The sequence below is a fragment of the Oryza brachyantha genome, chromosome 3, assembly GCF_000231095.2.
Source record: "Oryza brachyantha chromosome 3, ObraRS2, whole genome shotgun sequence".
Lineage (NCBI taxonomy): Eukaryota > Viridiplantae > Streptophyta > Magnoliopsida > Poales > Poaceae > Oryza > Oryza brachyantha.
Window position 1 is genome coordinate 28,953,523 of NC_023165.2, and position 16,304 is coordinate 28,969,826.

At 39.4% G+C, this 16,304-nt stretch overlaps 3 protein-coding genes across 3 annotated transcripts; all 3 read left to right on the forward strand.

Annotated features, from left to right (window-relative positions):
• The first annotated feature begins 5,666 nt into the window (after positions 1-5,666).
• On the forward strand, positions 5,667-9,587 carry LOC102705705 (ammonium transporter 3 member 2). Its single transcript, XM_006650807.3, has 3 exons — positions 5,667-6,370; positions 6,460-6,745; positions 8,686-9,587. Exons 1-3 carry the CDS (start codon positions 5,711-5,713, stop codon positions 9,180-9,182), a joined length of 1,443 nt encoding a protein of 480 aa, XP_006650870.2. The 5' UTR covers positions 5,667-5,710; the 3' UTR covers positions 9,183-9,587.
• Positions 9,588-9,982: 395 nt separating this feature from the next.
• On the forward strand, positions 9,983-11,273 carry LOC102705991 (subtilisin-like protease SBT3.17). Its single transcript, XM_006650808.2, has 3 exons — positions 9,983-10,199; positions 10,298-10,395; positions 10,747-11,273. Exons 1-3 carry the CDS (start codon positions 10,027-10,029, stop codon positions 10,821-10,823), a joined length of 348 nt encoding a protein of 115 aa, XP_006650871.1. The 5' UTR covers positions 9,983-10,026; the 3' UTR covers positions 10,824-11,273.
• A 3,214-nt stretch (positions 11,274-14,487) lies between these two features.
• LOC102700792 (zinc finger protein STOP1 homolog) lies at positions 14,488-16,300 on the forward strand. The gene is made up of 2 exons (XM_006651937.3): positions 14,488-14,578; positions 14,687-16,300. Exon 2 carries the CDS (start codon positions 14,713-14,715, stop codon positions 15,865-15,867), a length of 1,155 nt encoding a protein of 384 aa, XP_006652000.2. The 5' UTR covers positions 14,488-14,578; positions 14,687-14,712; the 3' UTR covers positions 15,868-16,300.
• Positions 16,301-16,304: the final 4 nt, after the last annotated feature.

A 16,304-nucleotide genomic window follows, 5' to 3' on the forward strand; every position in this document is an offset into this window, starting at 1 on the left:
AGTTCAATTTTGAACTAACCAACGTCATATATTTTAACATGAATAGAGTACTAAACAAACTAAAAATACTTACTCCTCCGTTCCAATATAAGTATATTTATAGCATTGTCGAGGTAAATTAATTATAAGATAAAAATGACTTAAATACTCTTTATTAGTAAATAAGAAGACTGTACAGAGTGAGTGGTAGGTAGGGGTAAAATGATAAAGATTTAAAAATAAGGTGATTGATGAAACGACTAGTACTTCACAAATGTATTTTGTGAGATAAATTTGAATTTCATAAATGCATTTATTATGAGATAAAAATAGTAATTTTAGGATTGAGGTTATTAAAAGGATAATATGAACTCACAAGGATTTATGGTGTTATTAAAAGTGCTGACATAATCCATAAAAGTCACTCTGATTAAATAATGCAAGTACCTATCATTTTGAAAAGGTTTAATTTATTTGTACTCAAACGGTTAACAAGATGATGTACAATTTGACAGCTGTTTCCCCTCGAAATATAGAAATTAGAACGGAAGTAAGCAGGACAGGCTAGACATAAAAGAAAAGAGAAGTCCACTGGTTGGTTTGGCGTGTACTCGAACCTGATTTTTAGTGTTCTTCTAACAGATCTTCCTGTACTATGCTTGATGTCCGCTCGTTGTTGGAGACCTGGTTGACTGCATCTGTGTTAATGTGTCAGGCCATGTTCAGTTTTCAAAAGTTTTTCCCAAAAACATCACATCGAATTTTTGATATTTAAATAGAGTATTAAATATACATGAACATTAAAACTAATTACGCAGTTATGAAAAAATCGTTTGACGAATCTTTTGAGCCCAATTAATACGTGATTAGCCATATATAAGTGTTATCGTAACCCATATGTGCTAATGACGGATTAATTAGGCTTAAATGATTTATCTCGTAGTTTCTTAGCGAAACCTGCAATTTGTTTTGTAATTAAACTACGTTTAATACTTCGAATCCGTGTTCGTATATCCGAGGTGATGTTTTTGTAAAAAAATTTACAAACTGAACGGGGCCTTTTCTGAGCTGGCAATGAATTGTGACTGTGATAGTTGATGACAACAGCAAACGAAGTTCATAAGTTTTCCGCCCGATTACTTGAAGAGTACAGCAGAAATATATTGTATCAGTTCTAAAATATAATAAGTATTTTTAGATTATTTACCATAGACTAAAAAGAAGTTAAAAAATCTCTTTAGTAAAATCTGTGATTAATGTTTGAATTTTAAATTGACTAGGGCCACGTTCGGCTCATAGGTTTGTTACCCCAGATTTTCTTATTTTTCGCGTGCACGTTTCTTGGACCGTTAAATGGTGTATTTTTACAAAATTTTCTATAGAAAGTTGCTTTTAAAAAATCATATTAATCTATTTCATATTTTTTTACCAATTAATAATTAATTAATCATGTACGAATCTATTATTACGTTTTTTATGTTAAATAACTAAACCTCATATAAGTCATGCCAAACGTGACCTAGATATCTTTTCTAAACATACGATTAAAATCATAAAAATCAGTATATAAATGCTTGTATTATGATAAAAAATTTGAATTTTAGATATGCTTATATTTTGCGACAGAAGGAGTACATACAGCCCAAAGTTGAAATGCCTACTTGCAGACTTTGGTGATAAATTGAAAGTTAAGTAATCTTACATTACCTTTTTGTGGTTGTTCCTGTCCTTAATTCTGATCCGGGAAGAACAAGCAATCAAACAATGGATGAGACATGGCTGTCGTTTGATGAACGAGTTTGCAACATGATGAGACAAGCATGCAGTCATCAAGCAAAGCTAGCAAGAAACCATGGGCAACGTGCGGAATAATTGATGACACATGTTATCGTGCAGAGTACTTATGCTTAACTCTCAGTTCCTTACTCAAGAGAAAGCACATGTATGGATTCTGTTTTCTGTATCTCGAGTTATTCCCTAACTGAGGCTTAAGTTGTCGAATGTTATTAGTATCCATGCACGCTTAGAGTATTTCTAACGGCTCATTTAAATTTTAGCATCCATCTTAAATATTTACTTCAACCGAAGATCCATATATATTTTATTAATATTTTACAATCACCCCCTCTTATATTGTTATTATGCTCTCCTCTTATGATTTGATATTAGGTATGGAGAAAAGATAGAGAACATCCATATTTAGAGTTTCTCTTTTCAATTTGAACGATGTTCTATTTTTAGATGAGGAGACATATGATCTACCGGAATTTTTTTCTCACATCATTTATTTTTTTTAGAATGAATGATAGGATAGATGATCTGTTAGGTTTGCTGTTAGATCACTAAGTCTGTGAGGTGAATCTAGGGGTATGTTTTATTGTTAACACAAATCCATTCAGTTCCTGTTATGTTGATCCTATTTTGTAAAGCTGTTCTCTACTGCATTCGTCTCGATAGACTTTACTTTTGGACTAACATATACAGATACAGATACAAAGACACAATTTTACAAAGACGAATGCCCTTTATCTCAGTATATTTGTCTACTACTTTACCAAACTCTAATGCAATAATTACTAAAAAAATAATGTCTTTATAAGACAAATAAGAAGAGTCAAAATGATCCTTTCGAGACGGATGTCGTAGATATTACTCCCTTTGTTTTTAATAGATGACATTGGTGATCATCGATATAACTTTAACCATTTATCTTATCAAAATACTAGTAAAAACATAAAAAATATTAGTTATCATTAAAGTATCTTTAATTATTAAAACCAATTAAATCATAACAAAATAATAATTGTATAGTTTTTAAATAAGACAAACAATCAAACATCATGTCCATAGATCAACATCCGTGTCCACTTAAAAACAACGACATCCCCTATCCACTTAAAAACAAAGGAAGTACCAACATACATGTCGTAAATTAAATGTATGTACATTCCTAGATTGCACCCTAAACAAATAAATCGAAAGGTGTCCATAAGATTGTCGGCGCTTGAACACTGGTAGAGATCGATATGAGGAGTTGCAGGTCTAGGACTAACCAAGTGAGTCGAGGCACCTCCATTGTGCTCAAAAGCAAGAAAGAAAACAAGACCAATAGAGTTTTGGGTCTTCCGAAGGATAACAATCATATTCATGTCATGTGCTCAAGCTCTTTGTCCCCCTCCTGTAAGGTATTCTTGTTTTACGTAATATCAATATTGGTAATATTTTAGTAATTAAACTCAATGTATATCTTTAGTGTCACATATCTAGTATCATTAGATTTTGTATTTACTGTTTATCATGTAGTTCCAAAATAACTTCACTTCTATCTTTACCATATGTCCCAAAATATGTTTACTTGTCTTCTTTTACATACCCTCTATCTAAATTAATACCCCTTACCAATATTTGCCTACCCATCATACTACTTTACTAATAATGAGCAATATTTTGGTCTTCTTCTCTCTACCTTGTTTTGAACACTTTGAAATAAAAAGTGATCTTATATATATTGGTATGGATGTAACTGCTTATAAGCCAAAATTTAAATTTTAGAACTTAATTTTAAACTTGATTTTATGATTTTTTTTCATCATGGTTTGTTTTACACATTTCGCTTTTAAGTCGCTATGGACACGTATATAAAAGTTTTACCAGCAAATTATTTTTCGTTTGCAAAAAATGTGTTTTCGCTTATTCCTCGAAAAAGCGAAACGATGGGAGCTGTTGTCTATGGCGCGTTGGTCAAATTATGCTATCAAAAACCATATCTATAATATATGTTTTCTATATTTATACGGAGGGAGTATCTATCAAACACACTCCACTAGCAATTAGTCCCAGTATATGCACACATGATCGAATGTGCTTAATGAAGAAAAAAGAGTAGTGGTCAGTAAAAACTTGAGGTCAAAACTGAGGAATCTCTATGCACTATCAGTTGTTGGTGAGGTCAGTTCGTACGTAGCATTCAGTCAAAGATATCAAGCCGTAGTAGATTCGTATGTAGATGTCCCATTCAAAACATTGTCATGCTTATGTCGGTATTGCGTCTACTACTACTAATAATAAACCAGTAATAATATGATGCTTTTCAATTCATTAGTAAATATACGCTATGTTTGACTCGTTTTGTAGTTGGTCACATAGAACAAGAGAACATGAGGATCTCCCTGCTCTGAATCTCTTGTACTGGATGTTCCCGTTTGGAATAGCCATTTCATCGTGGCTTGCGTCTCTGAAACAGAAAAAAAAAAAATTTTCACTCCCTACTTTCGAAAAACTTTGTCTAAGACCTTCTTTAATTTCCAAAAATTTTTTCCAAAAATATCATATCGAATTTTTTGATATCTAAATAAAGCATTAAACATAGATAAACTAAAAAACTAATTGCACAGTTATGCAAGAAATCTTGAGACGAATCTTTTGAGCATAATTAGCCTATGATTAGCCATAAGTGCTACAATAACCAACATGTTCTAATGACGGATTAATTAGGCTCAAAAGATTCGTCTCGCGGTTTCTAGGCTAGCCGTGAAATTCGTTTTTTCATTCGTGTCCAAAAACCCCTTCCGACATCCGGTCAAACATTTGACGTGACACTTCTCCCAAAAATTTTCTCAATCTAAACACCACCTAACTCACATATACCTAGACAAAGTTGCAAAGACTAGAATGATTTTTACTTTCTCATTTATCAATTTATTTGTCTTCTTTTTTTTTCAAATCCTAATATATTCACCTCCAAATTTATTAAATTCTCGTGCAATTAATAAATATTTAAAAATACTTTTTTGGAACAAATATAAGGAACTAGAAATAAAATTCTTTTTGGGACGAAGACAGCTACTAGGGCTAAGTTCGTTTGAGTAGGGTAAGTTAACTTACCCGGCACGGAAAACATAGTAATAGATTAATATATGATTAATTAATTATTAATTATTAAAAAAATAAAATAGATTAATATGCTTTTTATAACAATTTTCCTATAAAATTTTTTTGCAAAAAATACATCGTTTAGCCATTTGGAAAGCGTGTGTGTGGAAAATTAACGAGAGAGATAAGTTAAGTTGGAGGGAGGACGAACGCGGCCTAGGTAGCAGTAGATGATGCACCGCACAGGGAGAATCTTTGTGCAGCGTAGACTATGCAAAGAAGTTCATGTCTGCGTGATGACCGGCATGAGACAACCTCCAATTAGATTGCTTGATCATGACAAAGCTGAATCAGTGCACACTACTAACAGACCAAATTGCAGTATTTCTAAACTAGATAGTGCAAGCACTGAGATTTCTTTAATCAAAACAACAAGTACATAAACTCGATCATTTTTCTAATCACCATTGAATCATGGTAGGCAAAGCTAGGTTTGTAGGTAGGAATCTGATGATAGTAAAAAAAAAACTCAACGGTTAGTGTAATGTAATGGAGATGATGACCTGTACTGCATGCAGCCAAAGTCATGGAACTAACTGAACTTAGAGATGACTTCTCAGACAGAGTGTGGCTAAGATTCCTCTCCTAATTAAACAAATGAATCTTAAGAGTGAATCTTAACCGTTGATACTAATTAACCTAGCTAGATGGATCAGAATTAATGCATTGTTAGTTGCACCTCATTCTCTCTCTAGACTCTATATAAGATGCCCTAAGCAGGAAGGTTTTGTGTTAATTTGAAGCTTTGTCATTTGCTTGAGCTAGCTAGCTGCAGCAGCTGGTACGTGGTCGACCGAAGATGGCGTCGCCGTCGGTGGTGGTGCCGGTGGCGTACCAGGGGAACACGTCGGCGTCGGTGGCGGACTGGCTGAACAAGGGAGACAACGCGTGGCAGCTGGTGGCGGCGACGGTGGTGGGGCTGCAGAGTGTGCCGGGGCTGGTGGTGCTGTACGGCGGCGTGGTGAAGAAGAAATGGGCGGTGAACTCGGCGTTCATGGCGCTGTACGCCTTCGCCGCCGTGTGGATCTGCTGGGTCACCTGGGCGTACAACATGTCGTTCGGGGAGAAGCTGATCCCGATCTGGGGCAAGGCCCGGCCGGCGCTCAACCAGGGCCTCCTCGTCGGCCGCGCCGCCCTGCCGGCGACGGTGCACTACCGCGCCGACGGCAGCGTGGAGACGGCCATGGTGGAGCCCTTCTACCCGATGGCCACCGTCGTCTACTTCCAGTGCGTGTTCGCCGCCATCACGCTCATCCTCGTCGCCGGGTCGCTGCTCGGCCGCATGAGCTTCCTCGCCTGGATGATCTTCGTCCCCCTCTGGCTCACCTTCTCCTACACCGTCGGCGCCTTCTCCCTCTGGGGCGGCGGCTTCCTCTTCCACTGGGGCGTCATCGACTACTGCGGCGGCTACGTCATCCACCTCTCCGCCGGCATCGCCGGCTTCACCGCCGCCTACTGGGTACGTCCGTCAGTCCGTCCTCGCCGCCGGCTCGTCGTCGACCGACGACGTGGTGGCTGACAAGTGGAGATGTGTGTGTGTGGCTGCAGGTGGGCCCGCGGGCGCAGAAGGACAGGGAGAGGTTCCCGCCGAACAACATCCTGTTCACGCTGACCGGAGCCGGGCTGCTGTGGATGGGGTGGGCCGGCTTCAACGGCGGCGGTCCGTACGCCGCCAACTCCGTCGCCTCCATGGCCGTCCTCAACACCAACATCTGCACCGCCATGAGCCTCATCGTCTGGACCTGCCTCGACGTCGTCTTCTTCAACAAGCCCTCCGTCGTCGGCGCCGTCCAGGGCATGATCACCGGCCTCGTCTGCATCACCCCCGGCGCAGGTAACCTTCAGGGCTCATCCAAACATCCTATTTTACAAACGAAAAATAATTTATAAATAAAACTTTTATATACGTGTATTTTTTAAGTTATCTAAAAGTCCAACGCTAAAAGATAAAGTACAATAAAAAACTCAAAATCAACTTCAAATTTAAGGTTTAAAATTTAAATTTTGGTTTGATAAAACCAAAATTGACTACTGGTACTTAATTAATCAGTACACTTTTTTTTGGAATACAGTACAACGTAAAGGCTCACAACGCACGCACACTCTGCAGTTCGTAATCAATTACCCAAACTGTTACGCTAATTAATTAATTTGGATTTCGAGGCTGAGACTTTACTCTAGGGATCGATGAACTAATTAACGTGACGAGCGCGGGGATTGTTAATTAGATTATCCCAGAAATGCAAATTAATGAGCCCAGGTGGCCACTGATTTTGTTGACTTTGAATTCAAAATTGTCTGCGACGCCAACAAGGCTGGAGGCGCACTACGCGGGTTAACTAGCTTACCTGCAAAATAATCTGCATTTTCCCCGTAGATTACGTCGTTTACCATCTTGTGGCAACTAATTAAGCACGCAGACTGATTATTCGAGTCTATGGTAGTGGATTCGGTCCGGTTCTTTTCTGACTATGCATTTTGAATATTTTTTTGACACGCATTGCAAACTCCAAATTAAATGGTTTGTTTTGAATAATACTTTTTTCTGTATAAAAGTTTTTCATCTGATGTTTCTAAAGTTTTTTTTGCTTTGTAATTGCCAATTGATTAATTTATTTCTCAAAGAGCTGTTACAAATTAAATAGTTCAGAAAATTTTAAAAATCTTATGAGAAAAAAAATAACACCAGTGAAGTGGAGTAGTGGTTTCTGGTCACTAGTCACTCTCTAATGTGAACGAATAGAGAGTCTTATTGGAATCTTAAGTTTCGTCCAAAACCAGGAATCTTATTTGTCGTACCTGCTCATGTCAATACCTATCACTAATCACTAATACTATTAAAGTCAAAGTCGTCTGAAATTACCAATTGTTTATTTGTTTTTTTCTGTTTTTCTTGTACGCAAGCACACTGAAAGTGAGGGAAGACTACTTCACAGCCTCCCATTCCGCCGGTGACTTGGTTCAAATTTAAAAGTCTATTTGCAACCATACCGGAACCCCTCTTAGATTTGCCTTGGATATTGCCATATTGGAGTGTATATATCACATATATTTCAGTTAAAATAGTAAAACATAATATTGTAGTCACTCTGTCATAAAAAGAATAAACTCTTAAGCATAAATCTCCACAAATTTATTCTTAGAAGGTGTTTTCAACAGAGGAGTTATTCTTTTTTAGGACTGCACAATTTTACATAGCTGCTCTGTCTGTCTTAAATATAAATATTTTTAAATTCAAATTTTGTTCCATAGTATAAATGTTTCTATCATTATTTACATTATTATTTGTCTTATTAGTCACTTTATATCCAAATTTATAATCATCTTATCACCATATACCGTCCACCTTCATTCATTCCATATTCATTAAAAAATAATAAAGTATTTTTTCTTTTAAATTTAATTTCTGCTCAAATAACTAAAAATGCTCGTATATGAAGGACACAGCAGCATGTTATGTTATATATATATATAAAAAATTGGTCAGTGTTGATGATGATAATAGCTACGCTCTCCGTAATATATATAATCTTGTCTATATTTATATTATATTATATATATATATATAATATTTATATTATATATTATATATATATATAATCTTGTCTATATTTATATGAATGGTAATAAATCTAGCCTTATATATATATACATATATATATATATATTCATCAATTGATAAATTTAGACAAAAGTGTTACGATATGAAACGGAGTAGGTAGTAGCTATATATGTTGACCGTTGACAAATGCATGCATGTTTACGTGAATGCAGGCGTGGTGCAGGGATGGGCGGCGCTGGTGATGGGGGTGCTCGCCGGCAGCATCCCGTGGTACACCATGATGATCCTCCACAAGCGCTCCAAGATCCTGCAGCGCGTCGACGACACGCTCGGCGTCTTCCACACCCACGGCGTCGCCGGCATGCTCGGCGGCCTCCTCACCGGCCTCTTCGCCGAGCCCACCCTCTGCAACCTCTTCCTCCCCGTCGCCGACTCCAGGGGCGCCTTCTACGGCGGCCCCGGCGGCGCCCAGTTCGGCAAGCAGATCGCCGGCGGCCTCTTCGTCGTCGCCTGGAACGTCGTCGTCACCTCGCTCATCTGCCTCGCCATCAACCTCCTCGTGCCGCTGCGCATGCCCGACGACAAGCTCGAGGTCGGCGACGACGCCGTCCACGGCGAGGAGGCCTACGCGCTCTGGGGCGACGGCGAGATGTACGACGTCACCAAGCACGGCGCCGACGCCGACGCCGCCGCCGTTGCGCCCGTATGAATGAACAAGCTAGGCGATGACAATGTATGTTCAAACATGTACTCGATCCGTTTCAAAATATAAGCAGTTAAGCGTGTTTTCGAACGAATCTGGATATATTTTTTCAAAAGATATCCAGATTATTTTAAAAAAACGCACAAAAATGCTTATATTTTTGAACCGTATATGTTTTTAACAGCGTTTTCGTTAGAATATTTACAATGGCCATGAAGATTCAGGAGGGGTCCGGTTCTGTTTTCGTAGTTTTTGGCTGTCAGCATTGTAAAAATATATGTTTTGTATTCTTCATCTTAATGAACCTTTTGTATTAGTTTTTGGTTGTCAGCATTGTAAAATATATACGTTTTGTATTCTTCATCTTAATGAACAGCCGTGTAAAAATGTATTCTATTTTGTTAGAGAAGTATCATGTATCATATCAGAATATCTTATTCTTTTAGGGTCGCAACGACGATATGTAAAACTCTATGGGATGGTTCTTTATCTTTTTCATTAAAAAGATAGCTTTTGAATAAAATTTTTATGCATGTATTCTTAATGATCTAAAAGCAAAAGCAAAGACTGAAAAATAAACTTCGATGAAAAAACTTCAAAATTAACTTTAAATTTAAAGCTGAAAATTCAATAGACGGGTGTGTCGTTTCCCTTTCCAAAAATGCAGATAGCTTCATTCATTTTTGTCGGTAGGGAAAGATTAGAACTGAATTAATTTTTGTTGATAAGCAAATTATTTTTTTCCTTAATTCTATTATTGGAACTAATGGTTCCGCAGCTTAATACGGACCTCTCGTCGGCTCCTCATAAACAGCAAAGCCAACAAGGCAGCGCTGATCGATCTTTTGCCATGAAGCCTTCTTCCACCGCCATCTCCCTCTTACTCGCCGTCGCCGTCGCCGTCGCCATGGCCGCCGCCGAGGAAGGTCCGGCCGCCAACTACCTCGTCTTCGTCGACGCCCCGCCCTCCGGCGTCATCTGCACCACCTACCAGCTCGGCATCCTCGCCGCCGCGCTCGGCAGGTACGTGCATCCAAATTAGCCGATCAACTGTCCACATGATAATTCTGCGAAATGCTAATTGATTCGATGATTTGGGATTTGGCAATGGATGAATCAAGCGAGGAGAAGGCGAAGGGTGCCATCATATACAACTACAAGAACGTGGTGAGCGGGTTCTCGGCGAGGCTCACGCCGTCGGAGCTGGAGGCGGTGAAGAGTGAGTGCTCTAATCAAATACTGCCTCCGGTAAAAAATATTTGTTATTTAAAACAAGATTTAATCAAACTTTTAAATTTCTAACGAATAATTATTTCTTAAATATTTAGTTTAAATACACGACAAATGATATATATATTTTTCCTCAAAAAGTAATATCATAACCATAATAGGTTATATAAATTTATTTTAATATAAAAGTGTTCATCGGAATTTTATTAGTTTCGCCAAATCTTGTCCTAACTATAAATGTTTTTTACCGGACGAAGCAAGTAGTGATATAATTACAGTGATTAGATCAGGTTCTGATGCGAATGAAATACATGGCGATGTGATGTGTTTTGTTTTGCAGAGCAACCTCAGGTGAACCGGGTGCTGCCGAGCACGACATTGTCGCTCATGAGCAGCAACTTCGACGGCATCAGCTGATGCTGATCGATTTTCGATTCATTTAATTGCACACCGGGAGATCCAATCGGTTTACGCTCTCACTATTTTCTTTATTTGACGTCGGTGTGACTTTTAGATCTGTATTTAATTATTTATTTTATTAGTTTTAATTTGATTTATTACTGAGTGAACTTTAAAAACACCTTATAATATTATATATTTGCACAAAAAATTTAAATAAGATGAATAGTTATACATAGATTCAAAAGTTGATGACGTCAAATAATAAATCTTGAGGGAGTTTGTATCTTCTAGGTAGTTAGGTGTTAATTTTTTTCCCGATGACACATTTTTTTAAATTATTTGTGCTTGTCCCAGTAGGTGAAATGATATTATATGCAATACAAAAACTTGTGTATACTTACATGAATAATTATAGACGAATGCATGTACACTTTGGAGATATCTGTGTATTTTTTTTCACCGACTGCAAGAAACTACGGGCCACTAAAGCCCAGAAGGCTAAATTTATCGGCCCAGCTAGGCCTAGCAATGGTATGTATAACGGCCCAATCATTTCGATCAGACACGGCCTACCTGCTGGCTTTATAGGCCGAAAACGTAGAGATCACATACGCAAACACAAAGTGGGTGTTCTTTTGGATGACTGGAAAAGATTTCCCAGTAACGCAAAACATTGTGGTTGATCAAAACATGTATTAACTTTAAAAAAACTTGAAAATATATATTTGAATTATTTTTAAAATATTTTTATAGAAGCTTTTATAAAAAAAATATAGTGTTTAACTGTTTGGAGCTTTGGGAGCTAGGCCGCGAGGTTTGAGGCGAGAAGAGGAAGTGATCTGGTGAGTTATGGATGGATAGGGTTGACCTCATAGGTAAGTCGTGACTGGATGAGTTCACTCCCATCTACTTATGTTTATAAACCAACATTTAAATTTTTAACTTTAAATCTAAAATTGATTTGGGGTTCACTAAAGTTTATTTTTTACCATTGTTTTTCAAATCGCTAAGAATACGTATGCAAAGTTTATCACAAGTTATTTTTCGTTTGCAATATGAAATATGTCGTTTAGCTTTTTTCATAAAAAATCCAAACAATCGCACCTATTTGCTTTATATTTCAACTACTAAACTAAATGGGTGATTGACATATTTATAAACAAACAGTAGTTTATGAATATATGAATAAATTTTTTATATACATGTAGTTAGCAATCTCAAAACCAAGGCTGGAATATAAACTGTGATAATCAACCTAAAATCTACTTTAAATTTAAGATTAAGAATTTAAATTTTAGCTTATAAGCATTAGCAAAAGCAAAAGGATAGGACCGTAAGTTTTATTTCTAATTTATAAACATAAAAATAATTAATTAGAGTCGATCATGGATTAAACGTGAACCGCTCCATGTCCATGACTATGGTGAGTGGTAATCTGATCCACCCGGAGAGATCAGCCGCCAGGCACCTAACGCGACGAGTTCTGATATCACCAGCCGTCCGATGGAAGATGGACGGTTCATATCGAACAATCATGCTCCGTTGACTGGCCGTGCCCGGCGATTGGGCCACACATGCGGCCCAAGGCCCAGCCCATGGCCAGCACCGTCACTGGCTGCCAGCTGGCTTACGTTGTGAAAGCTTCAAGATTCTGCTGATCAAATCATCAAACAGTGTGTAATGTGTTCGTCGAAGGATGCAGACAGCTGACCGAGGAAGGCAACCATGCTTGCATGGCTATCTTATCTTGTGTGTCTTACGTGTGAAAGCTTCAAGATTCTCTGCCACGTAAAATGCCTACGATAATTCCTATCGTTTTGAATAAATTTAAAAGAACTTTTAAAATTTCAATTATTAGTAGCTTGAAAAATATTTTTTGGTTTAAAGAGTTTAGAATAACATGTATGATTAAGATTTGAAAATTACTTTAATAAAAATTTACTTATTATATATATTACAAAATCATAGTCGAAAGATATTTTTTTGGAGACGGTATTGTTGTTAAAAGACAAAAATTATCATTGGAGAAAGTACTAATAAAGCTGGGACAGCCTGCAGTTTGGAAGAAACCCAGAATAGTAAGCAGCAATTAGACACGTGGAGTTGGTGACAGCTCAAACTCTGACGCCACGTGGTGAAATTAGGGCGTGACCGCACCGTATGCGAATGCGATAGCACTGTGGAAAGCATGAAAGGGCAAAGTAGCTCTCCTTCCTTGGTCTTCAGATGGAGCCAGGAAGCCAAATACTCCAGCAAATACAGGACCAACCGTGTTTACCTTGGCTTTTATCAGACAACAGCTGCACCTGGACGCACTACATGTCCACATACGGTGCACTGATTCCATCTCCATTTCGTTCTGACATACATGGTCTCGTTGATGGATTAATCTACAGTAAAAATCTTCATTTTATATTATTGTAAGATGTGTTGGGTTTATAAGTCAACATTTTTTTTGAGTTTAAGTTTGATCAACCTTATAAAAAAATTCTATGTCAACATTTCTAACTCTAAACAAATATACTATAAACATATATTCAATTATGAATTTAGCGAAAATGTTTGATATTATATATGTTGCTTTTTTATAAAGCTTATGAAAGTTTTGAAAAGTTGAACTTAGGAAAAATCAAAACAAAATATAATATATAATAAAGCGGGTACTAGCCTCCAACGGTGCAGCACAGGAAAAAGTATTAATGGCATCACAAACATTATCTCAAGTTTTAAATTGTATGATAAATATGTTGGATTATACAACTTAATCAATTTCAGTGTTTCTCCTAATTTCTTTCCAAAAAAAACACTTGTCAATTTACTGGAATTAAACATGTTTGTCTATTAAGAAAATATTAAAGAATATAGTGGTAGTAGTGATCTACAACATCATTTTTTATCGTTATGGCTATAAGCCAAAAATTAAAATTTCAATTTTAGTTTCTTTATCTTAGTTTAATTTTCAGTCTTTGTTTTTAGATTGTTATGAATACATATGTAAAAGGTTTATTTATAAATGATTTTTTGTTTGTAAATATGTAGTTTCTTTTTCCCCCTAAAATCTGCACCCTCTTATTTATCTGAAATCTAGTTGGTGTGAACACTCGCATATGCTCAAAAGAGGAAACCAGTACTGGTGACATACTGGCATCACTCAGCTACAAGTAGGTGAGTATAAGCATCATGCATACCTCATCCTCATACTTATGCTGCAGAAGGAAGACGAGCTTGAAGGCAGTAAAATTGATTGGTGACAGTGAAGTAACGGTGAGCCAGCCGGTTCATTGGTCAATTGACGCAACGTGTGTTAATTTGATATCACCACTAAGCAGAATTCTGCTGTTCAAAAGGGCAAATTAGGTCGATTTCCCTGCCCAAACCGGAGCTCCAAGGGCCAGGAAGAAAAAGCAGGAGACCCTGACGAAGAAACCGGTCAACCAACTCGTGCACATTGATGGCAGCATCTTCATCTCTTCCGGCGAGGTGACGCAAGAGCTTATACCATGCCGTCGACCAAGTCTCGCCGCCGGCATGGAGCCCACCTGCACACTCACCTTGATCATTGGATGGAGTATATATAAATCACTGCCTTGATTAGCTCAGCTTACCACACACTTCACCACCGACAAATCAGCAGAGGAGCAAGCACGACACCAGAGTGATCTGATCAGGAGCAGATCTCCATTTTTTTCACTTCACCAGCCGACAGTCGATCGAATTTGGCTGCAAGTTTCTGTGTGATCACCTCTGCCATTCATTCTCATCATCTCAGAGTAAGTAGATCAGATGCCATGCTACTCTTCAGATGTCCATTTGCATCGCCATTGGCATTGTGTTGGTGTTCTTGATCATTGATTCATTTCTGTTGGCATGTATTTCAGGGGACTGAGCATCTTCACCGTTGTCGATGATGACTAGCGGTGTTGATCAATTCAGCAATATCAATCAGGCGATGTACCTGCAGCCTGATCAAGACTTCTCCCAGATGATCATGGAGCTATGCGATCTTGATGGGAGCAGCACGACGCAAGGCCGCCATGTTGGCGAAGCAGCAGATGCGGAGCAGTCCAGCTGCGACGTGGGAGCGGTACTGACGTACCTGACATTTCTGGAGCAGAAGATCGGCCACCTCCGCGGCATAATCTCCTCGACGCCGCACCCGCCGCCGCAGATCGTGTCCGCCGAGCTCAGCTGCATCGTCGTGCAGCTCGTCTCCATCTCCAAGAACCTCGCCGCGGGCCGCGGCGGCGAGGACGCGGACGCCAAGAACTATGGGAGCGACGGCGACGATGGCGACGGCGAGCACCTCCCGGTGAGGGGCTCCTACGAGGTGGTGCAGATCGAGAAGGAGGAGATCCTCGCGCCGCACGTGCACTTCTGCGCGGTGTGCGGCAAGGGCTTCAAGCGCGACGCCAACCTGCGGATGCACATGCGCGGCCACGGCGACGAGCACAAGTCGGCGGCCGCTCTCGCCAAGCCCGGCAGGTCGCCGTCGCCGACGCCGGCGACGGACACGGCGAGGAGGTGCTTCTACTCCTGCCCCTACGTGGGGTGCAAGAGGAACAGGGAGCACAAGAGCTTCCAGCCGCTGAAGACGCCCATCTGCGTCAAGAACCATTACCGCCGGAGCCACTGCGACAAGAGCTTCACCTGCCGCCGGTGCAACGTCAAGAAGTTCTCCGTGCTCGCCGATCTCCGCACGCACGAGAAGCACTGCGGCCGCGACCGCTGGGTCTGCTCCTGCGGCACCTCCTTCTCCAGGAAGGACAAGCTGTTCGGCCACGTCGCCGTCTTCGACGGCCACACGCCGGCGCTACCGCCGGAGGAGTACGACGACGAGGCCACGACGGCAGCTGGCTCTGACGCCATGTCCTGCTCGGGTCAGCTGCAGCACGGCGGCGAGGCAGTGAACAGAATGGTGGACACGGACAAGTGCTTCTCCGAGAGCATCTTCGATGGCTTGAGGTGTTCAGACATCAGAGGCAGCATGGATGATGGCCACGACTACTGTGACTTTGATGGAATTGATCTCTTTGCAGCGGCAACATTCGATTTTTTATGAAAAGAGGGTGTTTGATCTCTCTCTCAACCTGATAAATAATGTCAAAGCTTAAGCTTAATCAATTGACAATAGCATGAAAACAATTAGGTAACGGGAAAAGGGAACATTTTTTTGTCGTCCAGCCAAAAAGAAAGAAAAAAGATCAGAAGACAGCATTAGATTGGACATACCTTAATAATCTTGCACACACTGAAACAAGACATAGAGGTTGGGGAATCTGAGACCCCTTTCATCCGCAATTCTGCAGAAACTGACGTATCAAATTGCATTTCGTTACTCAGAAGTCAGAACGGTGAAACACTTGTTCATCATATATCAGGTAATCAGAAGCAAATGAGAGAACTGAATCTTTTAACATACAAATACGAGATGCGGAATATATATCAAGCACAATGACAAGAATGGCAGAACAACACAATTCAAGTACTCCCATTGCC